Here is a 24,459-nt window from a genome sequence, read left to right on the forward strand (position 1 = left end):
CACCAGTCAGTGTCTCCCGCAAGGCCTGGATGGTTTTGGCATTTTGCCTTTGTCTGCATGTCTGGCGGCTGCTGGGAACAAAGGGTCAGTTTCAGGACCTCAGATCAGCCTGGCCAAGAACAGTGGATACACAGCCCCCATCGGCCCACTTCTGAGAGGCTCCCAGAACTCCAGCCCAAGATCCTTTATTCCCCTTGGCTTTCCATTCCACCCTTTCCTGCCTGGGCTGTCTGCATGCAGCAGGCCCAGGGAGCGCATATTGATCTGTTTTCATTTATCTTGGGATTTCCTTATCAATGGAATTCCCTGGTAGCTCAGCTAGTAAAGAATCTGCCTGCAATGTGGGAGACCTGGTTTGATGCCTGGGTTGGTTAAGATCCCCTGGAGAAGGGATTGGCTACTCACTCCAGTATTCTGGCCAGGAGAATTCCGTGGAATGTATAGTCCATGGGGTCGCAGGATTTGGACTTTTACTGCCCCTCAACAGGATTCACATACTTGGGGTTGAATCCAAGTGAACCCCAAGTGAAAAACAACTGAATTTCACTATCCAAAATAAGCACTATTAACATTTAATGTATTATCCTTCCATATATGTGTAGACACTTACAAAATTGTACAAAGTTTATATGTGTATAATTAGAGTTTTACTTATAAGTACCCCCTAGACATCTATTTCATTATATTCAAATTGCTCGATTATTTCCCTTTGTATGGTGTGCGCGCATGCTAAGTTGCTTCAGTCCTGTCCGACTCTTTGTAGCCCTATGGACTGTAGCCCACCAGGCTCTTCTGTCTATGGGATTCTCTAGGCAAGAATACTGGAGTGCCTCTTTTTTGTGGCGCCTCGAAGGCTGTCGGCCACTTCAGAATGAAGCTGAACATCTCTTTCCCGGCCACTGGCTGCCAGAAGCTCATTGAAGTGGACAATGAACGAAAACTTCGTATCTTCTACGAGAAGCGTATGGCCACAGAAATTGCTGCTGACGCTCTGGGTGAAGAATGGAAGTGTTATGTGGTCCGAATCAGTGGCGGGAACGATAAGCAGGGTTTCCCCATGAAGCAGGGTGTCTTGACCCATGGCCGAGTTCGCCTGCTACTGAGTAAGGGGCATTCCTGTTACAGACCAAGGAAGACTGGAGAGAGAAAGCACAAATCTGTACGGGGTTGCATTGTGGATGCCAATCTGAGTGTTCTCAACTTGGTCATCGTGAAAAAAGGGGAGAAGGATATTCCTGGACTCACTGATACTACAGTGCCTCGTCGCCTGGGTCCCAAAAGAGCTAGCAGAATCCGCAAACTTTTCAATCTCTCTAAAGAAGATGATGTCCGCCAGTATGTTGTGCGAAAGCCCCTAAACAAAGAAGGTAAGAAACCTAGGACTAAAGCACCCAAGATTCAGCGTCTCGTGACTCCATGAGTTCTGCAACACAAACGCCGGTGTATTGCTCTGAAGAAACAGCGTACTAAGAAAAACAAAGAAGAGGCTGCAGAATATGCTAAACTTTTGGCCAAGAGAATGAAGGAGGCCAAAGAAAAATGGCAGGAACAGATTGCCAAGAGACGGAGGCTGTCCTCTCTGAGAGCTTCTACTTCTAAGTCTGAGTCCAGTCAAAAATGAGATGTTCTAAGAGTAACAAATAAATTAGATCAGACATCAAATCTCCCTTCTTGACTTTTAATTGATGATCAAATAGATAAATGAAGGTCCACAAACTCTTATCATGGAAAAGTACGTACTGTATAATCTAGCAGTGGATTAGGTCTACAAGAGATAAGAGTGATAGTCCTTCAAATTCAGAAACAGTCTATATATGATAGTGGAAGAAATGGCCAGAACAGAGTTTCTTTTAGTGGGTGTCTCAGAATTCTTATATTGATTGATTGACTTTTCAGCAAGGCATGGGACAAGATGGGGGAAATAAATGACTTAGGACTATTAAAAAAAAAAAAAAAAAAAGAATACTGGAGTGGGTTGCCATGTCCTTCTCCATGGGATCTTTCCGACCCAGGGGTCACACCTGGGTTTCTTACGTCTCCTGCATTGGCAGGTGGGTTCTTTACCACCAGTGCCACCTCCTATTGGAAGGCCTGGTTGGTTTTCAGTTTTTCAACGATATAAACAATGCTGAGATAAGCTCTGGCTCCCAGATTATTTATAGACTCATAGAATGCAATCTGAATTTTTTCCACAAGGGGGAGGCCAGCTACTGTGAGCAGGCAAACTAAGATTCAAAAAACAACTAGAAAGTTCTTACTATTTTGCTTTGGGGATGGGTTGGGGGATGTGTGGTTATGTGGCACACAGAAGCTCACCTCAACCTTGTAAGGCTGGTAGTAGTATTTTCCTCATTTTATAGATAAGGAAACTGGGGGACGTGTATGGATTCTCACCAACCAGTGAGTGCCAAGGTGGAATCCAAAGCTGTCTCCTGATTCTGTAGAAGTGGCTCTCTTTCCTTCTCAGCACCTCCAAATGGAGAACAGTGTGTTATTCTCCCTACATTCAGTTCAGCTCTAGACACTGTGCTGGGGACACTCTGAGGCATGCAGAAATGAATTAGAGGATCCCTGACCCTCAGGAGGTCATTATCAAGTGTGAAGACAGACTTAGACATAAGAAGTGGAATGGCTAAATGTCCACTAGAATAGAGAGCCCTGGAAGGTGGGAAAGTCCATTTGACAGTGAGACCAGGCACAGCTTTGTAAAAGAAGTGTGATGCCAATAAGAGCTAAGGTTTATTTAGTATTTACTCTGTAGGAGGCACTGTGCTTAGAGCTTCATATGTATCATTTAACCAGAAGTTCCTCATGGATCTGGACAGCATTAATGTCCTTTTTATAAGGAAGAAAATGGATGATTAGAGAGGCTAGGAAATTGGCTACTTGTGTCAGACCCCTTCAACTCAAATTTTTAATGTGTATTTGGCAGGACCTAGAAGGATTGATAAACCCTTAATAGCCAGAGCTAGGAAAGAGACTTCTAGGAGAGGAAACAGAGAAACCAAGTCTTGGAGGCAAGAAATACAAGCACATTTGGGAATGCAAAAGGATCGGTGTGCCTAGAATGTGAAAGAGGAGGGATGTGAAAAGATAAAAATTAGAGGGAGAAAACAGCCAGGTTGGAGAAGTCTGTGAAGAGCAAACCAAGGAGATCCTACTGTGTTTTATATTGGTAGGAACCAACCAAAAGAGAATGACATCAACTGTGCTTTATTAAGATACATATGGTGTATTGCATAAGGGAACAAGGAGACTATTAGATTTTTTAAATAATCGTGGCCAAAGGTAATCAGAGGAGAAATGAGAATCAGAAGACATTACTGAGATAAACTCCACAAGATCTGACCTCTTACTAGACACGGGAGAGAGGAGAGAACCCTGAACAGTTTCCACCCTTGGGCAACTGGGAGAATGTAGCGTGTACACCAGCAGGGGGTGCTGTGGGGAGGGACGGTCTCTTCAGGTACAGGTTTGAGGAAACTCAGGGACCTCTGGGTAGAGGGGAGTTAGGAGCAGGAAGCTGGTGATTTAAATGTGGTACCCTTGGACCAAAAGAAATGACTGGGAGTGGCCAGGGAAAATCCATATTTAAGATTCAGCAGGCGTTGTTCATACCCTGATAACCTGCATTTCTACTGTCAGATTTCTGCCGTAGAGATATAAAATCACATGCACACAAGAAAGTGTATGAAGGATGTTCACAGCATCATTGCTTGTAGCAGTGAAATGTGGAATGAGGGGAGAAATGAGTAAATAAGCCATAAAACAGCCACATTGTGCAGTGGTTAAAAATTAAGTAGATAAAAAATGCTAACATGGACAGATCTCTACAACATATAGTGGGTGAGAAAAGCAAGTTGTAGCACAATAATAATGTGTAAGTCTACTTATAAAAAAAGAAGAAAAGAAAAAAAAAAAAAGAAGAAGAAAAGAATCCAAACCAAAAAATGTTGTCACATATATTTTAAATGGTGTGTGGGTATGTGTGTGTACACAGAGAAAATTCTGGAAGGAGAAACATACTGTTAATTAAGCTGTAGGGGAAGAGTCATGACAAAAATGAAGAGCAAGAGGAGTGAAATGGGATTTTCAGCCTTAGTTGCCAAGTTTTAATTTTATAAGAAGAATGCAATTATAATTACATGAATAAAAATTCCCAAACTATTAAATATATATATATATTCAAACTATTAAATATATATATATATATATATATACAATGGGAATAAGAGAGAATGGAAGAAACAGGGACATAGTCCAAGGCTCTGGATAAGGCAATATTATTGTAAACACTGGGAGAAGTTTCTGAAAGTGCAAAGTGGAGAGGGGATCATGATTCTCACTGACTCTGCAGAGGCAACCAGCAGGATGAGACTTGTGAGCTCAGAGAGTTTTCAACACCTCGCAATTATAACCACAAGCTCCTGTGTCCCTGAAAGGTCACCATGTCCCACCACTAGCCTTGGAATGAGATGGTGTTTGTTCTGTTCTTTCCGGAGTTGTAAATATCCTATGACTTTTCATCTATTTTTTGTGTTTGCACATGCCCTCCCTTTCCCAGAAATTCCAGCATTCTTGGTGTTGTCATTCCAGTCCTTCAAGCTGCCCGTAAAATCCACTTCCTCCCCTTCTGATCCTGGCCAATTCTTGCCTCATCTCTGATCTCCCATTCAAAAATATTCCCACTCCTGTTTACTTATACGAACATTGTGGGAGGCCTTTTGCAGAACTTAGAGTCACCTGGTGATAGATGAAGCTATCTGATAGATGAAGATACTGATTGAGCATACAGAGGTGCTAAACTTCATAGAAAGTATATTATTTAATTCCTCCAATAATCAAGTAGGTATATACGATTACAACCCTCATTCCTTAGTGTGTGGTGGTAAGCCTGTGGTGGGTGAGTGTTAAGACAAACTAGTTGAATGGGGGGCATAGATTTTGGGGGGCTGGGGTGGAAGGGACTGGATGAGGGGATAACTTAGGTGCTGGAGTGGGAGTTGGAGGGAGTTCAATTTATCAAGTGCCTTTCTAGCCATGATTTCATTTGGTGTCACCACAGTGATCTAATGATGGGGATCATTAGGGAAAATAATGAGTCAAGCTTTAATTCCCTTAAAGTGGCAATCATTGGGTCCAAGGCTTTGGGGGCTTATTAACCCATCATGCTGCCTTGAGTGAGTCTGCAAGGGGGTGGACGCAGACTGAATGGGGGTTCTCCATGGCCTCTTTTGGCACGGCTCTTTAGTGATCATCAGGTTTCTAGCAGCCGCTCCTCCCAGTCTAGAAACTCTTGGCCAGGCACCCTCTGCTCTCCAAGCCCGCCCATCCCAGGAGATAAGGCTAAGTGACAGAAGAGCCAGTTTCCTAGGGTTAATAAATAGGCTGTTTATATCTAGAGGCAGTCACGGGGCAGGCACAGACAGGCTGGGAGGTCACGCTCCGGCTCAATGTGGAGGATTCTGATAAACATTCTCCCAGTGAACCTTCTGAGATGCAAGAACAGCTCTGGGGTCATTGCCCTTGCAGAGTACCAAGGTCCCCACACCTCACTCCCTCCTCCTTTCTCCCCCCTCCCTTCCTCTTTCCTGTCTTCTGTAATGGAGAGGGGATGCATTTTCACTGTAGACACACCCCATAACTTGGGGCAGGTAATCCATCACTCTGAGTCCCAATTTTTTACCTTATAATATGAGGGTAATGACAGGGCCTTCCTTGCAGGAGGTACGGGAAGGTCCCTAGCCCTGTGTCTGGTACATACAGTGGGTATTTTTCCCCCTCCACCCCATCCTTTCCCCTAATCCTGGTCCCTGCCCTTTTCCCTTTCTAATATGTTTTCCTGATTTGCTCCCGCCCTCACCTCCACCACAGGCACTTTCACCCCCTCTGACTGTGCTTCTGGGTGGATGGGAGAGGCAGCCAAGCTTAGCCCTGAGGAGGGCTGACCACTGTGGGGCCAGTCTGGCCAGGCCAGCCTTGGCACTTACCACAAGGCCACACCCTAGCCTCTCCACTTTTAGTACACAGCCCACAGGATTCGGGGGTGGAGGGAGTATGTAGAAAGGGAGAGGCCAAGATATTTTACTCTTCGGCTTATTATTTATTGCCCTCAGTATGACTCTTCCAGTGGCTTAACGGTCAGTGATCACTGAATGAGCTGCTGTGTGACTTTGAAGTTCCCATTCACTCTCTGGACTCAGCGCAGTGTTGGGAGAAAAGAGGAGAGTACCAGTCCCTGCAGCCAGATTGTCTGAGCTGGACCCTCATCTCCACCACTTACTGGCTTGGGTTACTAACCTCTCTATCCCCCATTTTCCTTGATTTTAAAATAGAATTTATATTATATATGTTGTGTAGGGTTGTTATAAGGATTAGATAAGTTAATCTGTTCAAAACACTTAGAACAGAGCCTAGCCCATAGAAGGCACTCAGTGAATCTTAGCTCAGCCATTCTGTGTAAATGGGGAAGTAAAGCAGGGGGTGTGTGCACATGGGAAAAGCAGGACACCCTCTCAGGGTATTCCAAAGTCCTGAGACCTCACAGTCTGCCTCCGTGTTGACCTCTGGATAAGAACATTTCAGGAGCTTGTACACAAAGTACTTAACTATCCCAGAGAGACCCTAGGAAACTGGACACAGAATTGCAAAGCCAGATGGAGCCCTTAGAGGTCATGTGGTCCAGCTTCTAATGGTTCAGAAAGGGCAGGGAGGACCAGAGAGACTACAAGGACTGGTCTGAGATCCCAGAGCAGTGCTGAGTTGTAGAACTGTGGGTGGTGATTTGAGGGGGCAATGGGGCAGTTAGATGCTGAGGGTCAGAGCCCCAGCTTCCATGCCCTCAAGGATGCTTGGTTCAGGAATGGACTGCATGGCTGGGATACTTGCGGTCATCACTGGCATCTTTAATAATAATGATAACCATGGGAATATATCCCACACTCTGCACCAAATGTTTTCTCATGTATTCTCTCACCCACATAAAATCTCCATTTTACAAATGAGGAAAGATGTCTTTCTCAAATAACTAGAAAAGGGCAGATCTGGGGTTTGAATACGCATTTCTCTGATGCCCAAATCAGCAAGAGTCTTCTATGCTTCCCAGTGCCTAATTGGGAGCTTGAACACACAGCTCTCAGAAACAAGGATCTTTGACTTGTCTGACAGAGCTGGCCAAGCAGATAACAGGAGTGGATGAGCCTGGACTACCAGCCATCTTTTCAGCCCTGTCTATTCTGATCCACAAGCCACAAGGAGAGCCCAAACCCTGTGTGAGAGAGGTGGATCCTTTCTTTCAGGGGCCCTGCCTTGATGTTGTCTGCTCCCACTAATTTTTTTTTTACAACTTTGAAAGATTATAATATATTCTCAGGAAAACACTCAGCAGTACAAAAGCCCTCCCTGAGCCCTCCTACCCTGTCATAGGTCCATCACTGGTGGAATGATCCAGAAATTCTTGAGCTCTGGAAAGGTCCCTGGTTGGTCCTGAGGGAACACAGGTAGTTATAGAGGAAAACCCTGCTCAAGTAAGGTTCCTGATGCCTGGAGAATTTTGAGGGCAGATCACTTCAAACTCAACCATGAGTTTCCCACATTTCTTGGACATTTTGGGGGAGGAAGAGCTCTTCTCTAGGAAGTTTCTGCTGCATGCCAGGCTTGACATCCTTGAACATGATGGATATGGTCCTGCTGTCTAGACTTGGGGGAGAAGCAGGAGCAGGTTTTTGGAAGAGGCAAGGAAATAGGGCTTAGAACATGGAGTGAAGCATCAGGACCTGACTTGCTCAGACTTCACTCAGGGCAGGATTACAAACAGACGGAAAGTGGGAGAAGAAGCAGGCAGGGGGTAGCCTGGAAAAGAACTTTACCTCTCAAAAACATAAAGTCTATACAGTAGCTGACATGAATTTGTCAGTTTAACATTAAGAAGCACAAGAGCAGGGTAGGTGGTAGTGGGAATGTCTGTTAGTAGAGTCTAAGGACCTAAGACACTGGGAGTCCAAGGAACTAGGTGATCCCTAAGGACCTTCTGGGCTGATAGTCTCATGAGGTTGAGAGATCAAAGCCTGGGAAGTAGGACAAGACCTGATTCTGACCCAGATGCCCTAAAATCTTTTGGAGTTCATTGTGAAGGCCAGGTTATTTCCCATGGATCACAGAGCCTTAAGGAAAAGGAACTTGGTGTCCGGACCTCAGTTAGGCTTTCAGTTTCTGGGTCAGCTCACCCTGATCCTTCTCCCTAGCCCTTTTCTCACCCTCATCTGCACTTCACTTCCTGAAAAGACAAAACTTGTTGAATTGCACCTCTCCCCTATGGAGGGTGGGGAGGGGAGGCTTTCCCCTCAATAAAGGCGAAGTACACGGGACACTCCCAAATCTATGTCTCTCCTTTCCTTTTTCTCATTAGTTCATTCATTCACTCTTAAACAATTATTAATTAAATACCCTCTGTGTGTACCTGGTACTTTTCTAGGGCTAAAGTTATAGTAGAGAATAAGACATAGTCTCTGACATCATGCTGTTTACATTCTAGGTGGAAAAAGAATGGGCTAGACCATAAGTAGGTAAATAAACCAGTGAGAGCATTTAAAATTGTGAAAAGGAATAAAAGAATAGCAAAACATGATGCAGCGGGGAGCTTTCTTCTGTCTACTGTCCTCAAAATAAAGTCCAAAGCTGGAAATTCCACTCCATCTGCCCCTATTTACCTCTCTAGCCTTTTATCTCTTGTCTCTTTTCATCTTGAGCTCTCTGTTTTAGCAATGAAGAACCTGCGTATCAAAGTTGGAAGGGGCCAATAGCCCCTTGACCTGGTGGTTCTTTTAGCTTCAAACACTGTCTCTTTTCACTACCTCTCTCATGTCTCTCACCCAGCTAACTCCTGCTCCTTCTCGGCTTACTAGCTACTTCCAGCTGGAAGCCGGTCCTGCTCCCACGAATCCAGATGCAGTGCCTTTCTCTGTGCTGCACTTTCTCCTTCAAGAGCATCCATCGTCCTCTGCAGCCAGTTTGCTGTTTTCTCCACACCAGACTGTGAGCTCCTAGAAGGCAGGAATCATATTTTGCTCTCCCTGAATCATAGAGGCCTCAATAGTTGGCACAGTGCACAGAACATAGCAGATGATTAAGAAACACCTGTTGAATTAATTAACACTTCATTTAGTACATTTTGTTATTGTTGTTTAGTTGCTAAGTCGTGTCTGACTCTTTTGTGACCCCATGGACTATAGCTACCAGGCTCCTCTATCCATGGGATTTCCCAGGCAAGAATACTGGAGTGGATTGCCATTTCCTTTGCCAGGGGATCTTTCTGACCCAGGGATTGAACCCAGATCTTCTGTATTGGCAGGCAGGATTCCTTACCACTGAGCCACCAGGGAAGCCCTTAGAATGTTTAAAAGCTCAGCAATACGATGAAAAGGCATCGATGAAGCATGGCTTTGGAGACAAATAATTAATTGGGGAAAAATATAACCATTCCTCAGTCCTTTCTGGAGTTCATATTCCAGCATCTTTCAGCTCCAACACTTTACTAGAGCCTCCTAAAAGGCTGACCAAGCAGGCAGGATGGAAATTATTGACCCTACCTAACAGCTAGGGAAGATCACATCCAAGAAGAGTGAATGTACTTCATCAGAAGTTACTCAGCCAGGTGGTGGTAGAGTGTATCTAGATAAGGTTGGGGCCCCAGAGACATCATACCCGATCTCTGCATCATGGAGGGAATGTGGATGGAGGTGCTCATAGGCTGACTCTGACCTAAGTGTCCTGGCTGATCTAAAACTCAAAATAACTGCTTCAGGGTGGCAATGACGGTTGCCACAAAGGAGAAGACATCGTGATTGACCCACAGTCTACCCTCACTCTGTAACGCAACTCCGACTAGGCAGATTCTCCAGGCCACCATTCCATTTGTCCTTAGGGACTCCTCCCTGGGGTCAGTTCATGAGATACTGTATACTCATCGACTGACTAGGATGGAGAAAACCTCAAAAGTCTAACTTCCTCATTTCATAGTTGGGAGAGTCAGGGCTCAGAGAGATGTGATTAGTCTCTGGCATGGATAAATGTAGGATCAGGAGTCCAGACTCTTGGTCCAAAACTTTCTCAAGTATCCCCTTGACATGACCCTCTGTGTTGGGAAAGGGGTGATGATGCTGTGGACCTGATCTAGCCATTTGCTAGCTGTGGTCATCATGGGGAAAGAGAAGCAGGAGGGGTGATAGGCTACCCACCCCATCCAGTTGTCCTACTCTAGAGTTTATTCATTCCCCAGTAGTTCTCATTGGTTTTATGCGTTGTCGGTTAACCAGAGGAAGTAGAATATGGGTAGTCCACTGTTTAGTGACTGTTTATGAAGATCATTATTCCTTCAGAAATAGTCTCCCAGCCAAACAATAACAGAGCGGATGGAGGGCAGGAGGAATGAGGCCCGCAGATAGCATAGGTAGGGCTCCCTGCTACTAAGAATCGGGGGAAAGGCTATATGTGTTAGGTTCCACTGACACACAAGAACTTCCCAAAGAAGGGAAGCGACACTTTGAAAGTTTCGGACTGTATCCAGCCCAGATGTGACTCTTTATTTACTGTGGGATCCTGGACAAATCATTCGGCCTTTCAGAACCTCCGCCTCTCAAATGAGAGGGTTGAATGAGATGGTTTTTAGGGACTCTTTTCCATAACTCTCCCCACAAATGAAGTGAGTTTTAGAGGAAGTGAGAGTCAGTAACTCCATTTCAGATAAACTCAATAAACCTAGTATTTGCCAGGCCAGATCCTGTTGAAGTTTAATTGGGAGATCTGAGGAATAGAGTTAACACAGCAGGCCTGAGACTGCTATCCTTAGAAAGATCTGTTTGCACAATTGGCCCTGGGTTGACATTCCGGAACTTTGATTTCAAGGGATTCCCACAATTCCCAGAACTGATAACAGTGGCTCACTTAAGCCTAGACTATTTGGATAAACAATGTGGCTCCTGCTGAACACCTGTTTTTCTTCTGGGAGTCTGGCACTTTGGTACATGCTAGGTGGAGGATGCCTACAAGGCCAGCCCCCAACAAAAACTGAGCACTGGCCTTCCCTGGCGGTCCAGTGGTTGGGTATCTGCCTGCTAATGCAGAGAACACGGGTTGGATCCCTAGTCTAGGAGGATTGCTCATGATGAAGGGCAACTGAGCCCACATGCCCCAACTACTGAGCCAGCACTCTAGAGCCCATGAGCTGCATCTACTGAAGCTCTGCACCTAGAGCCCATGCTCTGCAACAAGAAAGCCACCACAATGAGAAGCCCACGCACTGCAACTTGAGAGTAGCCCCTGCTAACTGCAACTAGAGAAAGCCTGTGCACCGCAACCAAGACCCAGAGCCACCAAAAATAAATAAAAACCAATCACTGAATCTAATGGGGTTCCTCAGAGGACACTTTACATGTATTGTCACAGTCTATGGCTAGAGAATTAAGTACATCCTGTGTGATTCAACTGGGAGAGGCCTCTTGGAAGCTTGTGCCTGGTTTCCCTCAGTCTTTTTCCCATGCACTTTTTCCTTTTGCTGATTTATTCTGTAAACTTTTGCTGTAATAAATCATAGTGTGGGTATGATTATATGCTGAGTTCTGTGAGTCCTGATAGTAAATCATTGAACTGGTAGGTGGTCTTGGGAACTTCAGACAGGGCATAAGCCTAGATTTCACAGAAACAACCATAATCCTAGCAATCTTTTAGGAATATACAGCTTAAACTAGCACTATCCAACAGAAATATAGTATCAGTTGCATGTATAATTCAAATTTTTCTATCAGTCACATTTTACTTAGTAAAAAGAAACAAGTGAAATTAATTTCAATATAACTTCTTTAACCCAAATATAAAAATATTAAAAGTTACCATGTAATGATATAAAAATTTATTCAGATATTTTAATTTTTTTCTTTTCTAACTAAGTCTTCAAAAACCAGTGTGTACTTTATACTCACAGCACATCTCAGTTTGGACTAATCACATTCCAAGTGCTCACTAGCCACACCCAGCTAGTGGCTGACAAGTGAAATAGCACAGAGTTAGAGATCAGCATCTTGTCAGAATCTTGGTTTTGCCACCCACCAACTGGATGGCCTTAAGCAAAGTCATTTAACTAATATATTAGTTTCTTCATCTCTAAAATGGGTATAATAATGTTAGCTACCTCATTAAGTTACAGGAATTCCATAAGTATGGGATTGCAAAGAGTCAGACACGACTGAGCGACTGAACTGAACTGAGTGCCTAGTATGTATAGGATGTTGGGTGAATGTTGACTGTTACTCTTATCATCCAAAAGGTTGGCCTTTGAGATTAATTTGCTCAATTCTTCATTCCATAGATAAAGAAACTGAGGCCCAGAGTTTGGAAGGCACCAATTTCAAAAGCAGAGGCTCCAGCCACCTCTTTTCCTGTCCCCTGGCTAGCTCTAAGATTGCATCTGCCAATTATTTAGGAATCCAGCAGCTTCGGGGCCCTACCTGGATTCTGCCATCCCTTCTTGATTATAAAAAAGGGCCACCATTGGAGTTGGCATGAAGTGGTGGGGCCTGGGCCTCCCTTCTGCTACCCCCTGCCCCCCATCTGGATTGGGCTGGCTGACCTCATCACTGAGTCCAACTCTTACTCAGCACTGATAGGGTTGGTTTCCATTGTTTTCACTTTTCACTGCCCTTCTTGTTTATTAACTCATGTTCTATCTCCTTCTAAGACACAGAGCATCAGCACTTTTTTTAAAACCTCCTTTTAATCATCTACAGTCCCTGTTCACCCACCAAGCAGGTAGGTAGTGAATGTGCCTAAAAAAGAGAATGTGAAGAGGGACTTGGTGCTCACTTATCTGAGATGCAGTAGAGCAGCTTCTCAGGCTGGAAGCAAAACTGGCTTATGATTCCTCTGCAACATCTGTCTCCACCCTTCCTTTCCTGAAACCCAAATGCAAATCATCTACTCTCCTCTGACAAGCTCACTCAGCATAATTCATGGTGTCTCAAATCTTCCCAGCAGCTGGAATCAGACCAGTTTTGTGGGCTCAGAGCTAGACTAAAATTCTACTTATTCAATTTGCCAAATAATGTTTATTTAGCATTCATTTATTTAATATTTACTGAGCATCTAATGTGTATTAAGCCCTCTGCAAAGTGGTGAGAATGAGACTTTCGTGGACCTTATGATTTAGTGTGAAAAGGGGACAAATAAGAAATAATGGTAAAGTAAATGGTAAACAAAGGTTAATGTATAAAATGTCAAATGCTCTAGGAATTATAATAAATCAAGGGGACCCGAACAAAACTCTTTCCTTAAGAAATGACATCTGCACTGAGACCTGAAAATGGTAGGAGAGAACCAGTAAAAGAGAACATAGAGAGTTCCAGGTAGAGGCAACAACATAGCTGGAGATGAGAGAGAATGGCATGTTGGAACAACTGGAGAACAGTCCAGTACAGCTGGGTAGAGAGAGCAGGAGGAGTGTGGCAAAAGACAAGCAAGTGGCCAGATTTGGAGGATATTGTCCTAAGGGCAGGAATTTGGACTTTAACCTGAAGGCCAGGGGAAACAGCCTGGTGCAGAATAACATCTTTCAAAACAGGATTCCAGGGAACAAATCAACCAAATGTGCTAAAAAGGCTGATGGTAAAAAAGCTAGCAAGCATGATATTCATCCTTGTCTTCATGATCTTTGTACTGAGGTTCGAAACTCCTTTGAAAGTAGTATACAACATGAAGGCCCAATCCAGTGGCAGGCTATGCTCCCTAACCTCCCACCCACTGTTCATGAGATCAGTACTCCCGAGTCTGGTTTAGCCCAGGTTTTCCTTAGACCCTTGGAGCTGCAGAGCCCACCATGGAGAGATTGCCAAGGACCCCTGTTTAACAGATGGACCAGAGAAGGAAAGTCACTTGTCTGTGGCCCCACTGGAAGCCTAAGGCTCTGACTCCTTGTTTTCCCCAAAGAAATTGAACACAAGGGCTAGGATTAGAGTAACGCAATTCAGGCACTCAGGGTGCACCATTTAAGCAGGCACTCACTCACGGGTGCCATCTCTGCACTAGCCTCACCCTAGTCCTGGCTCTGTTGGACTCACTTTGAAGGCAGGGATTGTAACTTCCAGAAAACTCTCTGGCATCTTTCATGGTTTTTTTGTTTGTTTTAAGATTTTTTGTTTTGATGTGGACCAATTTTAAGGTCTTCATTGAACTTGTTACAGTACTACTTCTGTTGTTTATGTTCTGGTTTTTTGGCTGTGAGGCATGTGGGATCTTAGCTCCCTGACCAGGGGTCGAACCCATGCCTTCTGCATTAAAAGGTGAAGTCTTAACCACTGGACCACCAGGAAAGTCCCCTCTTTCATGGTGTTGACAAGGTGCTAGACACATATTGCGAGGAATCCTAGATGCCTACTGATGCAAATGAATAATGGATTTCTGACAAACTATGTATACAGATGTTTGTATCTTTGGGTAAATATGACCTTAAAGATACAACAGAACAAAGTCCAGAGGGCCCAAGAATGTACTCTAGGCCTGGATTCTGGTCCCGTCTCGGCCACCAATTTGCTGTGGGTAAATTGCTCCCCATCTCTAGGCTTCAGCAAAATGAGGCCATTGAATAAATAATATTTGTTGACTACATACACTGTGTCAGACACTGTTCAAAAGCCTTTGTGCTTTAACTCACTTAAAGTTAAAGGCCTTCAAGACTCCCTTCACTTTAACAGGCTGTGGTTTGAGGTAAGGAAGGCTTCACAGAGAATGTGGGATCAAGACAGCCTTTCCAAATTCCCATGGGGACCATACCATCTTAAATCATGATAAAGCCATGGTATCTCAAGGCACTTGTCTATCAGAAGACACAGAATCACCTGCCTCAGAGTCAGCTCTAGAACATGGCTGAAGGTGGAGTCTCAGTCTTTGCCCCTAGAAATTGTAATGCAGTGATTCTGAAGGGGGACCTAGGTATCTGTATGAAAAGCTTCTCAGATGACTCATTTAGTCTGATTTGGGAAGCACTGACTCCAACACATACCGTTGTCTATGGATAGAATCATGCATGGACCTCGAACTGCCTGACCTGGTCATCAGCATCTCAAAGCAGAGAAACAAATTCATTGATTTTTTTTTTTTTTTTTTGGCATGTGGGATCTTAGTTCCCTGACCAGGGATTGAAACTGTGCCCCCTGCACTGGACATACAGAGTTTAAACCACTGAAAAAGAAACTGCAGTCAGTCATGTCTGACTCTTTGCGACTCCATGCACTGTGGCCCGCCAGGCTCCTCTGTCAATGGGATTTTCCAGGCAAGGATACTGGAGTGGGTTGCCATTTCCTTCGCCAGGGTATCTTCCCAACCCAGGATCGAACCTGGGTCTCTGGCATTGCAGGCAGATTCTTTACCATCTGAGCCACCAGGGAAGCCTTAAACCACTGAACTATCAGGGAAACCCCCAAATCTGTTGACTGATTAATGCCACAAATACTAAGCACCTGATGTGTCCTAGGCCCTGTGCCAGCTGTTGATTATGGTCCCTACTCTTAAGGGACTCCTGGCCTAGGTCTGTCACTTATTTTTAGGAGCAAGTCATCTAGCCAGAACCAGAAGGGCCTTAGACAGCATCAACCAATCCCATCATGCAGTTGGGGAAACTGAGACCCAGAGAGGGAAAGCAATATGTTCAAGACTACACAGGGAGTAAATGTATTTTCTGCTCTCAAACCAGCTGAGGAATCCCAATGTTTTTCTAGGGAAAGGGGCTGAATTCAAAAATTCTAGAGCAGTCGATTCGTTGCTGTTTAAGCACTAAGCCTGCATAGAGTAAATATTCCTGGAGGTCTCACTTCGGATCTTGCTGACGTTTTAAGTCCTTGATATCCCATCTACCAGAATGCAGGCAGGAGGAAACAGGGAACACCGAGGGAAGTTCCATCAATTCTTTGGTGCTTTTTAAAGCCCCTCCTCTGGCTGGGCTGAGGATACGGTGCTTGCCTCTTCCAGCACTTTGGAGTTTAAAGAAGAGGGGGCTGCCTCACAGGTTCACAAGCACCTCGCTCCCATTTCTCAGCCCAGACTTGCTTATGTCACTGTCGCCCAGCGGGGGAAGCGGAGGGGAAGTCTTGCCCGCCCCTGAAATGCCAGGCGCCTTGCGATTGGCTACAAAGACTCCGGCCCGGCAGCGGATTGGTCATCGCTGAGGGCTTGAAAGGTGGATGAGAGCAGACGACACCTCAGACGGACCGTGGCCCGGGATCAGACAGTGTCTGCGGCGAGCCGAGACGCGCCCCCAGCCCATCATGGCCCGGCTCTTCCGGGCATCCTGCCTTCTCTCCCTGCTCCTGGCCGGCTTCGTTCCGCCGAGCCAGGGACAGGAGAAGTCGAAGGTGAGTGAGCCTCGGGGTGGGGGGCCAGGGGAAAGAACACAGCCCGCAGGTGTCACCATCTCTCGGTGAGGGCTTCCCTCAAGAAGGGTGACACCTAGGTGCGAGAGACGCCCTTAACTCCCGTTGCCTCCCTCTTTGGCGTACTCAGACTGTCGTCAGACTCTTCGCAGTTTTATCTGCTGGAGATCAGGGTGCCCCGGGTGGGCGGAATGAATGAGGGAGGAAGGTTTGTCTCTCCAGAGTTCACACTTTCTTCCCCACCGCTACCTCCGGGCCGCCTTGCTTCATCCAAACCACCGTATGTTTCTGAGACCCTTCCCTTCCAGTGGACCCTGAAGAGGGTGGGGGGGCCCAGAAAATGGCCTGGAGACTCGGAGTCTGGGTGGCTGCAGAGTTCCCAGGGAGAACGGCAGGCAACGTGTGGTGCCCAAATAGCCCAAGCCCGGGTAGGATTCTGGGATACTGGTAAAAGAGGCTGACAGAACGAGCTCTGGGCTCGCAGCAAGAACGCCCAGGGCACTGACTAGACCTCTCATCCTTTGTGGACCTCTGTTTCTCCATCCACTGGAGGTGAGAGCACAGGGCACAAAGAGGCTGATGACTTCAGAGGGGATGCTTGGAGAAGCTGAAAAATCCACACACCGTTCTCTGAAGGGTTTCCTGTTTGGGGCAGCCTCAGTACCCACCAGCCACAGCCCCTATTGGCCTGCTGGCTCCATAGGAGAGGCAGAATTCTCTTGAGCTTGGGTCTACCCTCAGTAGAGCGTGTGGTCCTTAGCTAGAGTGGGGGTGCTGAGGTCAGGAGCAGGGGTGACCCAGCATGTTTAGACCTCTCCTCTTCCCCAGGGTGGGGAGTCAGGAGCCAGGCATAGACCCAAAGAGAGAGATTTCTGTTTCCAGCCTCCCAATACATACACACACCAACACACACACACACACACACCCCTCACCTGCATAAAATCAAGAAGCTTTGAGCTTCTGTGTTTCTCAAATCTTCCATTCTAAGATCTTATGACTCCACAATTCTATTTCCTTAATCCTATCTATTGTTCAGGAAGCCTATTAAAAATGCAAGGTTACTTCTGCTTGTTTCTATCCCCAGTCCTGTTCTCAGCCTAAATTCTAATCGGTCTGCCTCTCCTGGGAGTCAGCCTAGAGACTGAATGGTTATGGGGCCACTTCCTCCTAGCCTCTGGCTTTGTATCCAGTCTTGTTCATAATCTCCAATTCAGAAGGTATTTTCCAGGGCAGGGATGGGTCTGAGTTTTGATATTAGGGTGTGGAACTGAAGTGAGGGCAAACCATGGGTAGGGCAGTATCATGGAGTCAGTCCTATAACCTCAGTTTGGGGAGAAGCAGAGATGGGAAGATGGAGCCCTGTTTCAAGAAGGTGGAGCTAAGAACATGGATCCCATGAATAGCTCATCATAGCCATGTGTTCTCTGTAGAACTCTGGGGAGGAATAGATGGATTCAGAGAAAACAGGATGGGTATGGTCTAGAAAAGCCTTAGGGTGGGGTGTGATCATATCAGATGCAACCAGCTAGGACTTGCTAGCCCATGACAGTCTGGTCCTGCCCCATCTTTCCTCCTAGGTCTTGAGAGGGTTGAAATGTCATAGCGTCTGGTTCTAGGACTCAATCACTACTTATCTTACCCCCAGCTCCAGGGCCAAGGCAGGAGGCCAGGGGCAAGTGGAGAAAAGGATGGACAAAGGGCGACAGCCCCAGAGGGATATTTGCCTCCACCCAATTCAAAGGGAGGGGCTGGGGAACAAAGCCTTTCCTCGCTGTCCCCTCTCCAGTCCATCTTAAGGCTGTTCAGGATCCCTGTCCTTCCCTTACAAAAGGACTTCACAGAGGCTAGAGAGAATAACAGCTGCTGACGTGCATGGGCTCCTAGTAACTGCTGGTTTCTAGGTGACTAAATCAGGCAGATAAAATGAAGGAACCACTGGCTGACAGTCAGAGCTGAACAGCCCTCTAGACAGCCCTGAATCTGACCCCATCTCATAATCAAGGAGCCAGAGCCCCAGAGAAGGGACAGGACTAGTCACATGTAGTCGCATGGGAGGCCCGGCCAGGCCTAGAACTCAGGTCTCCTGCCCCCAGTCCAGCTCTCCCCTCATACCTTCACACTGTTGGGAGTGGTAAGAGGAGTGAGGAGAGAGACACAGGACCAGCAGTGCAAGCCAGCCGGGGTCCTGGCAGGGACTCACCTCCCACTCTCAAGCCATCTGAACTCTCCTGTCTTATGCAACTGTGGGAGAACTGAGGTAACCTCCCCACCCCCATCTCCTCTGACCTCCTGGTTAAGGTGCAGGGTTCTGGGACTCCAGGGACCCACTAGAGGAGGGGCGGGGCCTATAAGGAGGTGGGGCGCATGCTCAGTACTGAGAGCAGGCTGTGGCTCTTTCCCCTACCATGGTCACTCTCCGACCCCTCTCGGTCTGCACCCACAGCATCAGCATTGCAGCCCCAGTAGAAAACAGGAGGCTTTGTCACAGGTCCCTTTTCCTGGACATACTCTGCCCAGTGCATCAGCTTCCTCATACCGGCTGGGGAACATCCAAGTCTTCTTCACAGTAACACAGCAGCGTCAGGGCCCTTTACCCTACCCCTTGATGGGAGAATGGGGGCTGGGTTTCTTTCCAAGAGGCTTTCAAGATGGTTTTAATCTACTAGCAAATTCCCACAGCCATTTTGGGAGACAGGTGGTTTTTCCCTCACCCGTCAACAGATGAAATCTCAGATTGAAAGTGACTTGCTCAGGGACACACAGCCAGCAAGACTCAAATCTAATGACAGGAGAGTCCCCTTGCCCCACCCCACCCTGAAAATGGGCTTAGAAGCTGAACCTCCCACTGTTTTCAAGCTTCCCTTATTTAGACACCCTCTTGGCTTTTTTTTTTTCCTCCCTATTTCACAGTTTGTTTTTGGGCCAGGGCGGAGTGGAGAGGCAGGCAGGAGGCCTGCCCTTCTGGCTGCTAGACCCCTGTGACCAGTTAGGGTGTGTTTGTTGTGTCCTGGCTGTTTGTATTTGGAGCTGGAGCTGACCCCAGCTGGGGCCCAAGAGGCCCAGGGGCTGGAGGAATGTCTGAGGCCTGCCTCTGGCACCCACCAGAAGTCACGGGGCATGGAATATTAGACTCACGTGAAGCAGGGAATTCATACCCGAGCCAAGACGAATGCTTGCAGCAGTCAGGGAATGGCCATGTGGAAGGAGTCCAGCTCCGCCAGCTCAGCAGGCCTACGGAGTCTCCAAGACAGAGTGGCTTTCTTACGCCTGCCCAGGGCTACACCCTACCAGCCCAGACGGCTGTCTTCACTCGGTTGGGCCCAGGTGCACCTCACCTTAACAGCAAGTCTTCCAGGACTGGCCAGAACAGAGTGCGTGAATTTGCTTCTCTTAACTCCAACCACCTGCCTCTGGTCTATAATGCTAGCTTGCATTCAGTTTGTTTATTGTCTTCCTGCCTCTCCTCAGATGTCCAGGCCAGGACTGCCAGCCCATCTGCTAATTGTGGTAGTGATGCAATGATGCTCTCTCAAGAGTAAACCCAGATTTTTGTAGTCTGCATCAAAAAATGGTAGAGATGAGATGAGGCTAGAGTGGGGGGTGGGGTGGGTGTAAATTCAGCATCCCACTTGCTGGCAGTAATCCATTCCCTCTTCTCCCACAGAGAGAGATGCTGTCAAGCCATCGTGGTTCAGAACAGCTGGTCCAGTTCAAGGTTCTCACTTTATAAATGAGGAAACTGAGGCCCAGAGAAGAGAAAGGGCAAGTCCAAGACCACACAGGGAGTTAGAGGCAGAGCTGGTTCCCCAACTCACAGCCCATTGTACACTGACTCTGGAGGTGGACTGTGGAGCAGCAACTGGTCAAAGAGGAAGGCCTTAAGGTCACTGTCACACTGCTCAACGCAGGGAACATTGGATCTATGCCAGGCACTGGGCTTTATCCTGACCATCCCATTTAATCCTCCCAGCAGGCCTGGCTCCATTCCTGGACCCCTCCTACTTCCCTATTTTTTGAACAACAGCCTCAGCTTTCCAGTTCTCCAGATTGGAAACGCCTGAATCACCATTTTCCACACTGTTGTTTCCTCATTTCTGTTCAGCTCTTCCTTCATGACGGTCTACTTCTGGCTCTCATCACCACTTGCCTGCGTTATTCTAACAGCTTCCCAGTCTCCACCATCCCATCCAATAACACCGGCATGGGGGTAGTCTCCCTCACAGCCTGCCTGGTGGCTGTCTAAACTGACAAGTGATGCAGAAATAATGACCATAGTTATTTCTCCAAGTTTCCATAGCACTCTCCAGCTTATTAAATGCTTTTAACATTATTATCTTATACAATGAATTAGGAGACTTCAGTTCTAGTCCAGTTTGAATTCTTGGGCAAGTCAAGACCACGTGGGCAAATGTGTTCCGCCACTCCCTGGTATCTTGAAAATGGTGGTGTCCGAGTTCCCTTCAGGGTCTAACCGCTCCCTGGTACTGGTCTTGTCTTGCAGACGGACTGCCATGCTGGTGTGGGTGGCACCATCTATGAGTACGGGGCCCTCACCATCGATGGGGAGGAATACATCCCCTTTAAGCAGTATGCTGGCAAATACATCCTCTTCGTCAACGTGGCCAGCTACTGAGGCCTGACAGGCCAGTACGTTGGTAAGAGCCACTCCTTCTTCCCTTGCTGTGTTTGGGGCTGTTTCTGCCAGTTGGGCACATTCCAATCACGGGAGCTTTTCTGGTGCAAGGAGAATGGGGGTGATGGTCATCATGAGATTTCAAACCCTGTACCTGAATCCTACTGTGTTCCGTGGTTCTGTGAAAATAATTATATAACCTGAGGTCTGATCCCCTACAAACATGTTCTAGAAGATTCTCAGTTATCCTTCATCCCTGGGTATCTCAATTGCCCTAAAAGAAAAATGATGGAGGAGGTTAGGTTTGTGCCTGGAACTTCCTTTCATTGGAGTAAGAAACAGTAGCTTCCTCTTGCTGAGAAATTCTCCCCTATCCTCAGCCCATCTGCCTCAGTGCTTCTCTTGGCCCCTGGCCTGAGTCCCCAGAGTTTGTGTGTTAGTGACAGAACCAGGTTTCATGATCCCCGGGATTCCCTACTTCTTTCTCCTTAGCTGGGTCAGAGTCAAAAGCCAGGGGACAGGCAAGCCAAAGGCATCTGACAGCACCCACCAGAAAATGCTTTGGGGGTGTGGGAAGGAGGCAAGGGCAATCTAACATAGAATGTTCTGCCTGACAGTCATGGGCAAATTCCTGGAAGTGGAATGACAGTGAACTGGACGGCCCAGTGGGTAGTGAGCGCTCTGTCTTGAATGTTTCCATGACGTAGCCCTTGGAATAGAGCAGAGTGCGTTTGGACAAGAGGTGGGCTGAGCGTAGATGCTGCACAAGAGGCCCGGAGGCACTGAGAGGAGTGAGAGCTGGGCCAGGATCTCCCCTGGGCCCCTAAATACCCAAAGTATAGGAGGGGTGTAAGGGCTCCATCTCACCCCAGGGAAGTCATCTGCCTTCTGCCCAGGGATGGATGATTCTCACTCCAGGAAACTCAGTCCTGAGAGTCCTGAAGGAGCCCACAGCCTACAGGCCCAGGTGGTGGGTTTAGGCAGTGGGTGACTGATTACTAATTTGAGGAAGCACATTGCTCTCTTCTCCCCCAAACCTCCAACCCATCCAGGTTGGACTCCGTAGGACAGGGCTAGAATGCCAGCAATGCCACACTCAATGGATTATCTTGGGCAAGTCCCTTCCCGTCAGGCCTCAGTGATTTCAGCTATACAATGGGATGGGTAGGTGGATGGTACATGGGAGGTGGGACTCCTCACCAGGCTATCCCCGTCTCTGCTCTCTCCCTGTTCCAGAACTGAATGCACTGCAGGAAGAGCTTGAACCATTTGGTCTGGTCATTCTGGGCTTCCCCTGCAACCAATTTGGAAAACAAGAACCAGGAGAGAACTCGGAGATCCTAGCCTCCCTCAAGTGAGTGCTGATTCAGTGTCCTGAGAAAGCTCCTCTAGCAAGCCCCTCCCACCCTGTGCCCCAGCCCAGGCTCCAGGCATCTTTTATGCTGGCCTCTACTCATGGTGGGTATTTATCATCCACCAAGAACTACTCTCTCCTTCCAGGAACTCTGTTTAGTGGAACAAGCGGAAGGGGTACCAGGAGAGAGACAGGGTCAGGGATGATGGCTGTCAGCCACGTTGGGGGAAGGGGAGGACAGGTTGAGGGCAGGGGTTAATGAGAAGTTACCAAATTGGAGGAAGACTGCAGACCCACATTATACCTGTGCCCATTTAATAGTCACAGGTTCCCACTGCCCATTATAGCATAAAATCTAGATTCCCAACCCCTCTTCCCCAGTTCTGTCCCCTCTTATGTCTGAGCCCATGTCCCTGGGACCCACACAAAAACATTCCTCTTAGGTATGTTCGACCAGGTGGGGGCTTCATCCCCAATTTCCAATTGTTTGAGAAAGGCGATGTGAACGGGGAGAAAGAGCAGAAGTTCTACACGTTCCTGAAGGTGAGTACACAGCCAAGCCACATTCCTGAAGGTGAGTTCACAGTCAAGCTCCGCAGAGCCTCTCTCCCTGGGTGATGCTGGCTCCGGACGGACGGGGCTGCAGCTGCTCCTGGCCCCAGGAGCCTGTGCCACCCTCCTTTGTTCCTGGGCTCTTGGGGAGTTTCCTGCATCTGATTATTATTCTAACTAGAGGGCTTTGTAGGCCCTAGGGGCTCATCAACTCATTTTACAGATAGGCCCCAGAAGGGACAAGTTAGGGTCTCACAATCTGCTAGAACCAAAGCTGGTGCTGGGATTCAGTTTTCTAACTCCCAACCTGGTGCTCTTTTCTCAATGCCAGGCTATTCTCCTTCCCCTGAGAAGTCCTGGGAAGGAGGAGGGATAAGCGGGTGGGAAGGGCCCCAGGCAGAGTTGACACTTCTCTTGTCTCTGCTCCAGAACTCCTGTCCTCCTACTTCGGAGCTCCTAGGCTCACCTGGCCGCCTTTTCTGGGAACCCATGAAGGTCCATGACATCCGGTGGAACTTTGAGAAATTCCTGGTGGGGCCAGACGGCATCCCCATCATGCGCTGGTACCACCGCACCACGGTCAACTCTGTCAAGATGGATATCCTGACCTACATGCGGCGGCGGGCAGTCATGGAGGTCAAGGGGAAGTAACTGAGGCCCATCCCACCCCCCACCCCCCATGTCCACCACACGGGCTAGGGAGGACTCTGTTCAGGAAGGAACCCATTTCTCCAACTACGCCATACTCCCGTGCTAGACCCTTTACTGTTACACAAGGCCCCAGCCTGAGATGAACGTTTGTGTCTGTACTGTTCTGCACATGGGCGTTTGCACACATGCCTACAGGAGTGTGTACACACGAGTACAGGGCCACATGTGTCAACCTGCACAAGTGTATAGGTGGCAACAGCTGTGTGCCATGCAGAATGCCAGAGAGGAACTTCCCTTTCCTTCCAGTTCTCTGTTCCAGTGATAACCATTCACTTTCAGCTGAGTCCAAACTGAAAAGCCAGCTCTAGATTCAATTGTTCTGCTTTAACCAGGACCTCACCCTACCAGGCTGGCATCTCTCACTGCCTCCAAACACCACCCAGAAGTGCCCAGAAGTTTCTGGGTCCTCCGCACTGCCTGACCCCCTCCTTCTCCACCACACAGACTCCCTCCTTCCTGAGGGCCCTCCCCCGCCCCCCACCCCCCTCAGCGTCCCGAGAGTCGCCAAGGCAGCCGTGAGAGCAGAGGGCCACGTTCTCTGTGTCAGGGGGTGGCATCGCCATGAAGGAGGGGCCCGAAGCCCTTGTGGGCGGACCTCCCTTGAGCCTGTCTGAGGGGCCAGCCTTTAGTGCATTCAGGCTGAGGCCCCCGGCCAGGGATGCCACCCCACTCCCTCGGGGAGTGTGTCCTCTCCCCTCACCCTGACCCGCTGGCATTAGACTCACCCCTGTCTGCCTAGTAAAGACCTTTCTGCAGCAGCTAAGCCGACTGTTGTGCTTCTTCCATGGGGCTGCCCC

The 24,459-nt window shown here is 47.7% G+C and overlaps 1 protein-coding gene and 1 pseudogene across 1 annotated transcript; both read left to right on the top strand.

Moving 5' to 3' along the window:
• Window positions 1–1,662, top strand: part of LOC122700432 — a 28,906-nt pseudogene extending 27,244 nt beyond the window's left edge.
• A 14,574-nt stretch (window positions 1,663–16,236) lies between these two features.
• Window positions 16,237–24,423, top strand: GPX3 (glutathione peroxidase 3). Its single transcript, XM_043913333.1, has 5 exons — window positions 16,237–16,394; window positions 20,914–21,067; window positions 22,282–22,399; window positions 22,843–22,942; window positions 23,381–24,423. Exons 1-5 carry the CDS (start codon window positions 16,308–16,310, stop codon window positions 23,600–23,602), a joined length of 681 nt encoding a protein of 226 aa, XP_043769268.1. The 5' UTR covers window positions 16,237–16,307; the 3' UTR covers window positions 23,603–24,423.
• The last annotated feature ends 36 nt before the right edge of the window (window positions 24,424–24,459 follow it).

This window comes from Cervus elaphus, chromosome 9 (assembly GCF_910594005.1).
Source record: "Cervus elaphus chromosome 9, mCerEla1.1, whole genome shotgun sequence".
Lineage (NCBI taxonomy): Eukaryota > Metazoa > Chordata > Mammalia > Artiodactyla > Cervidae > Cervus > Cervus elaphus.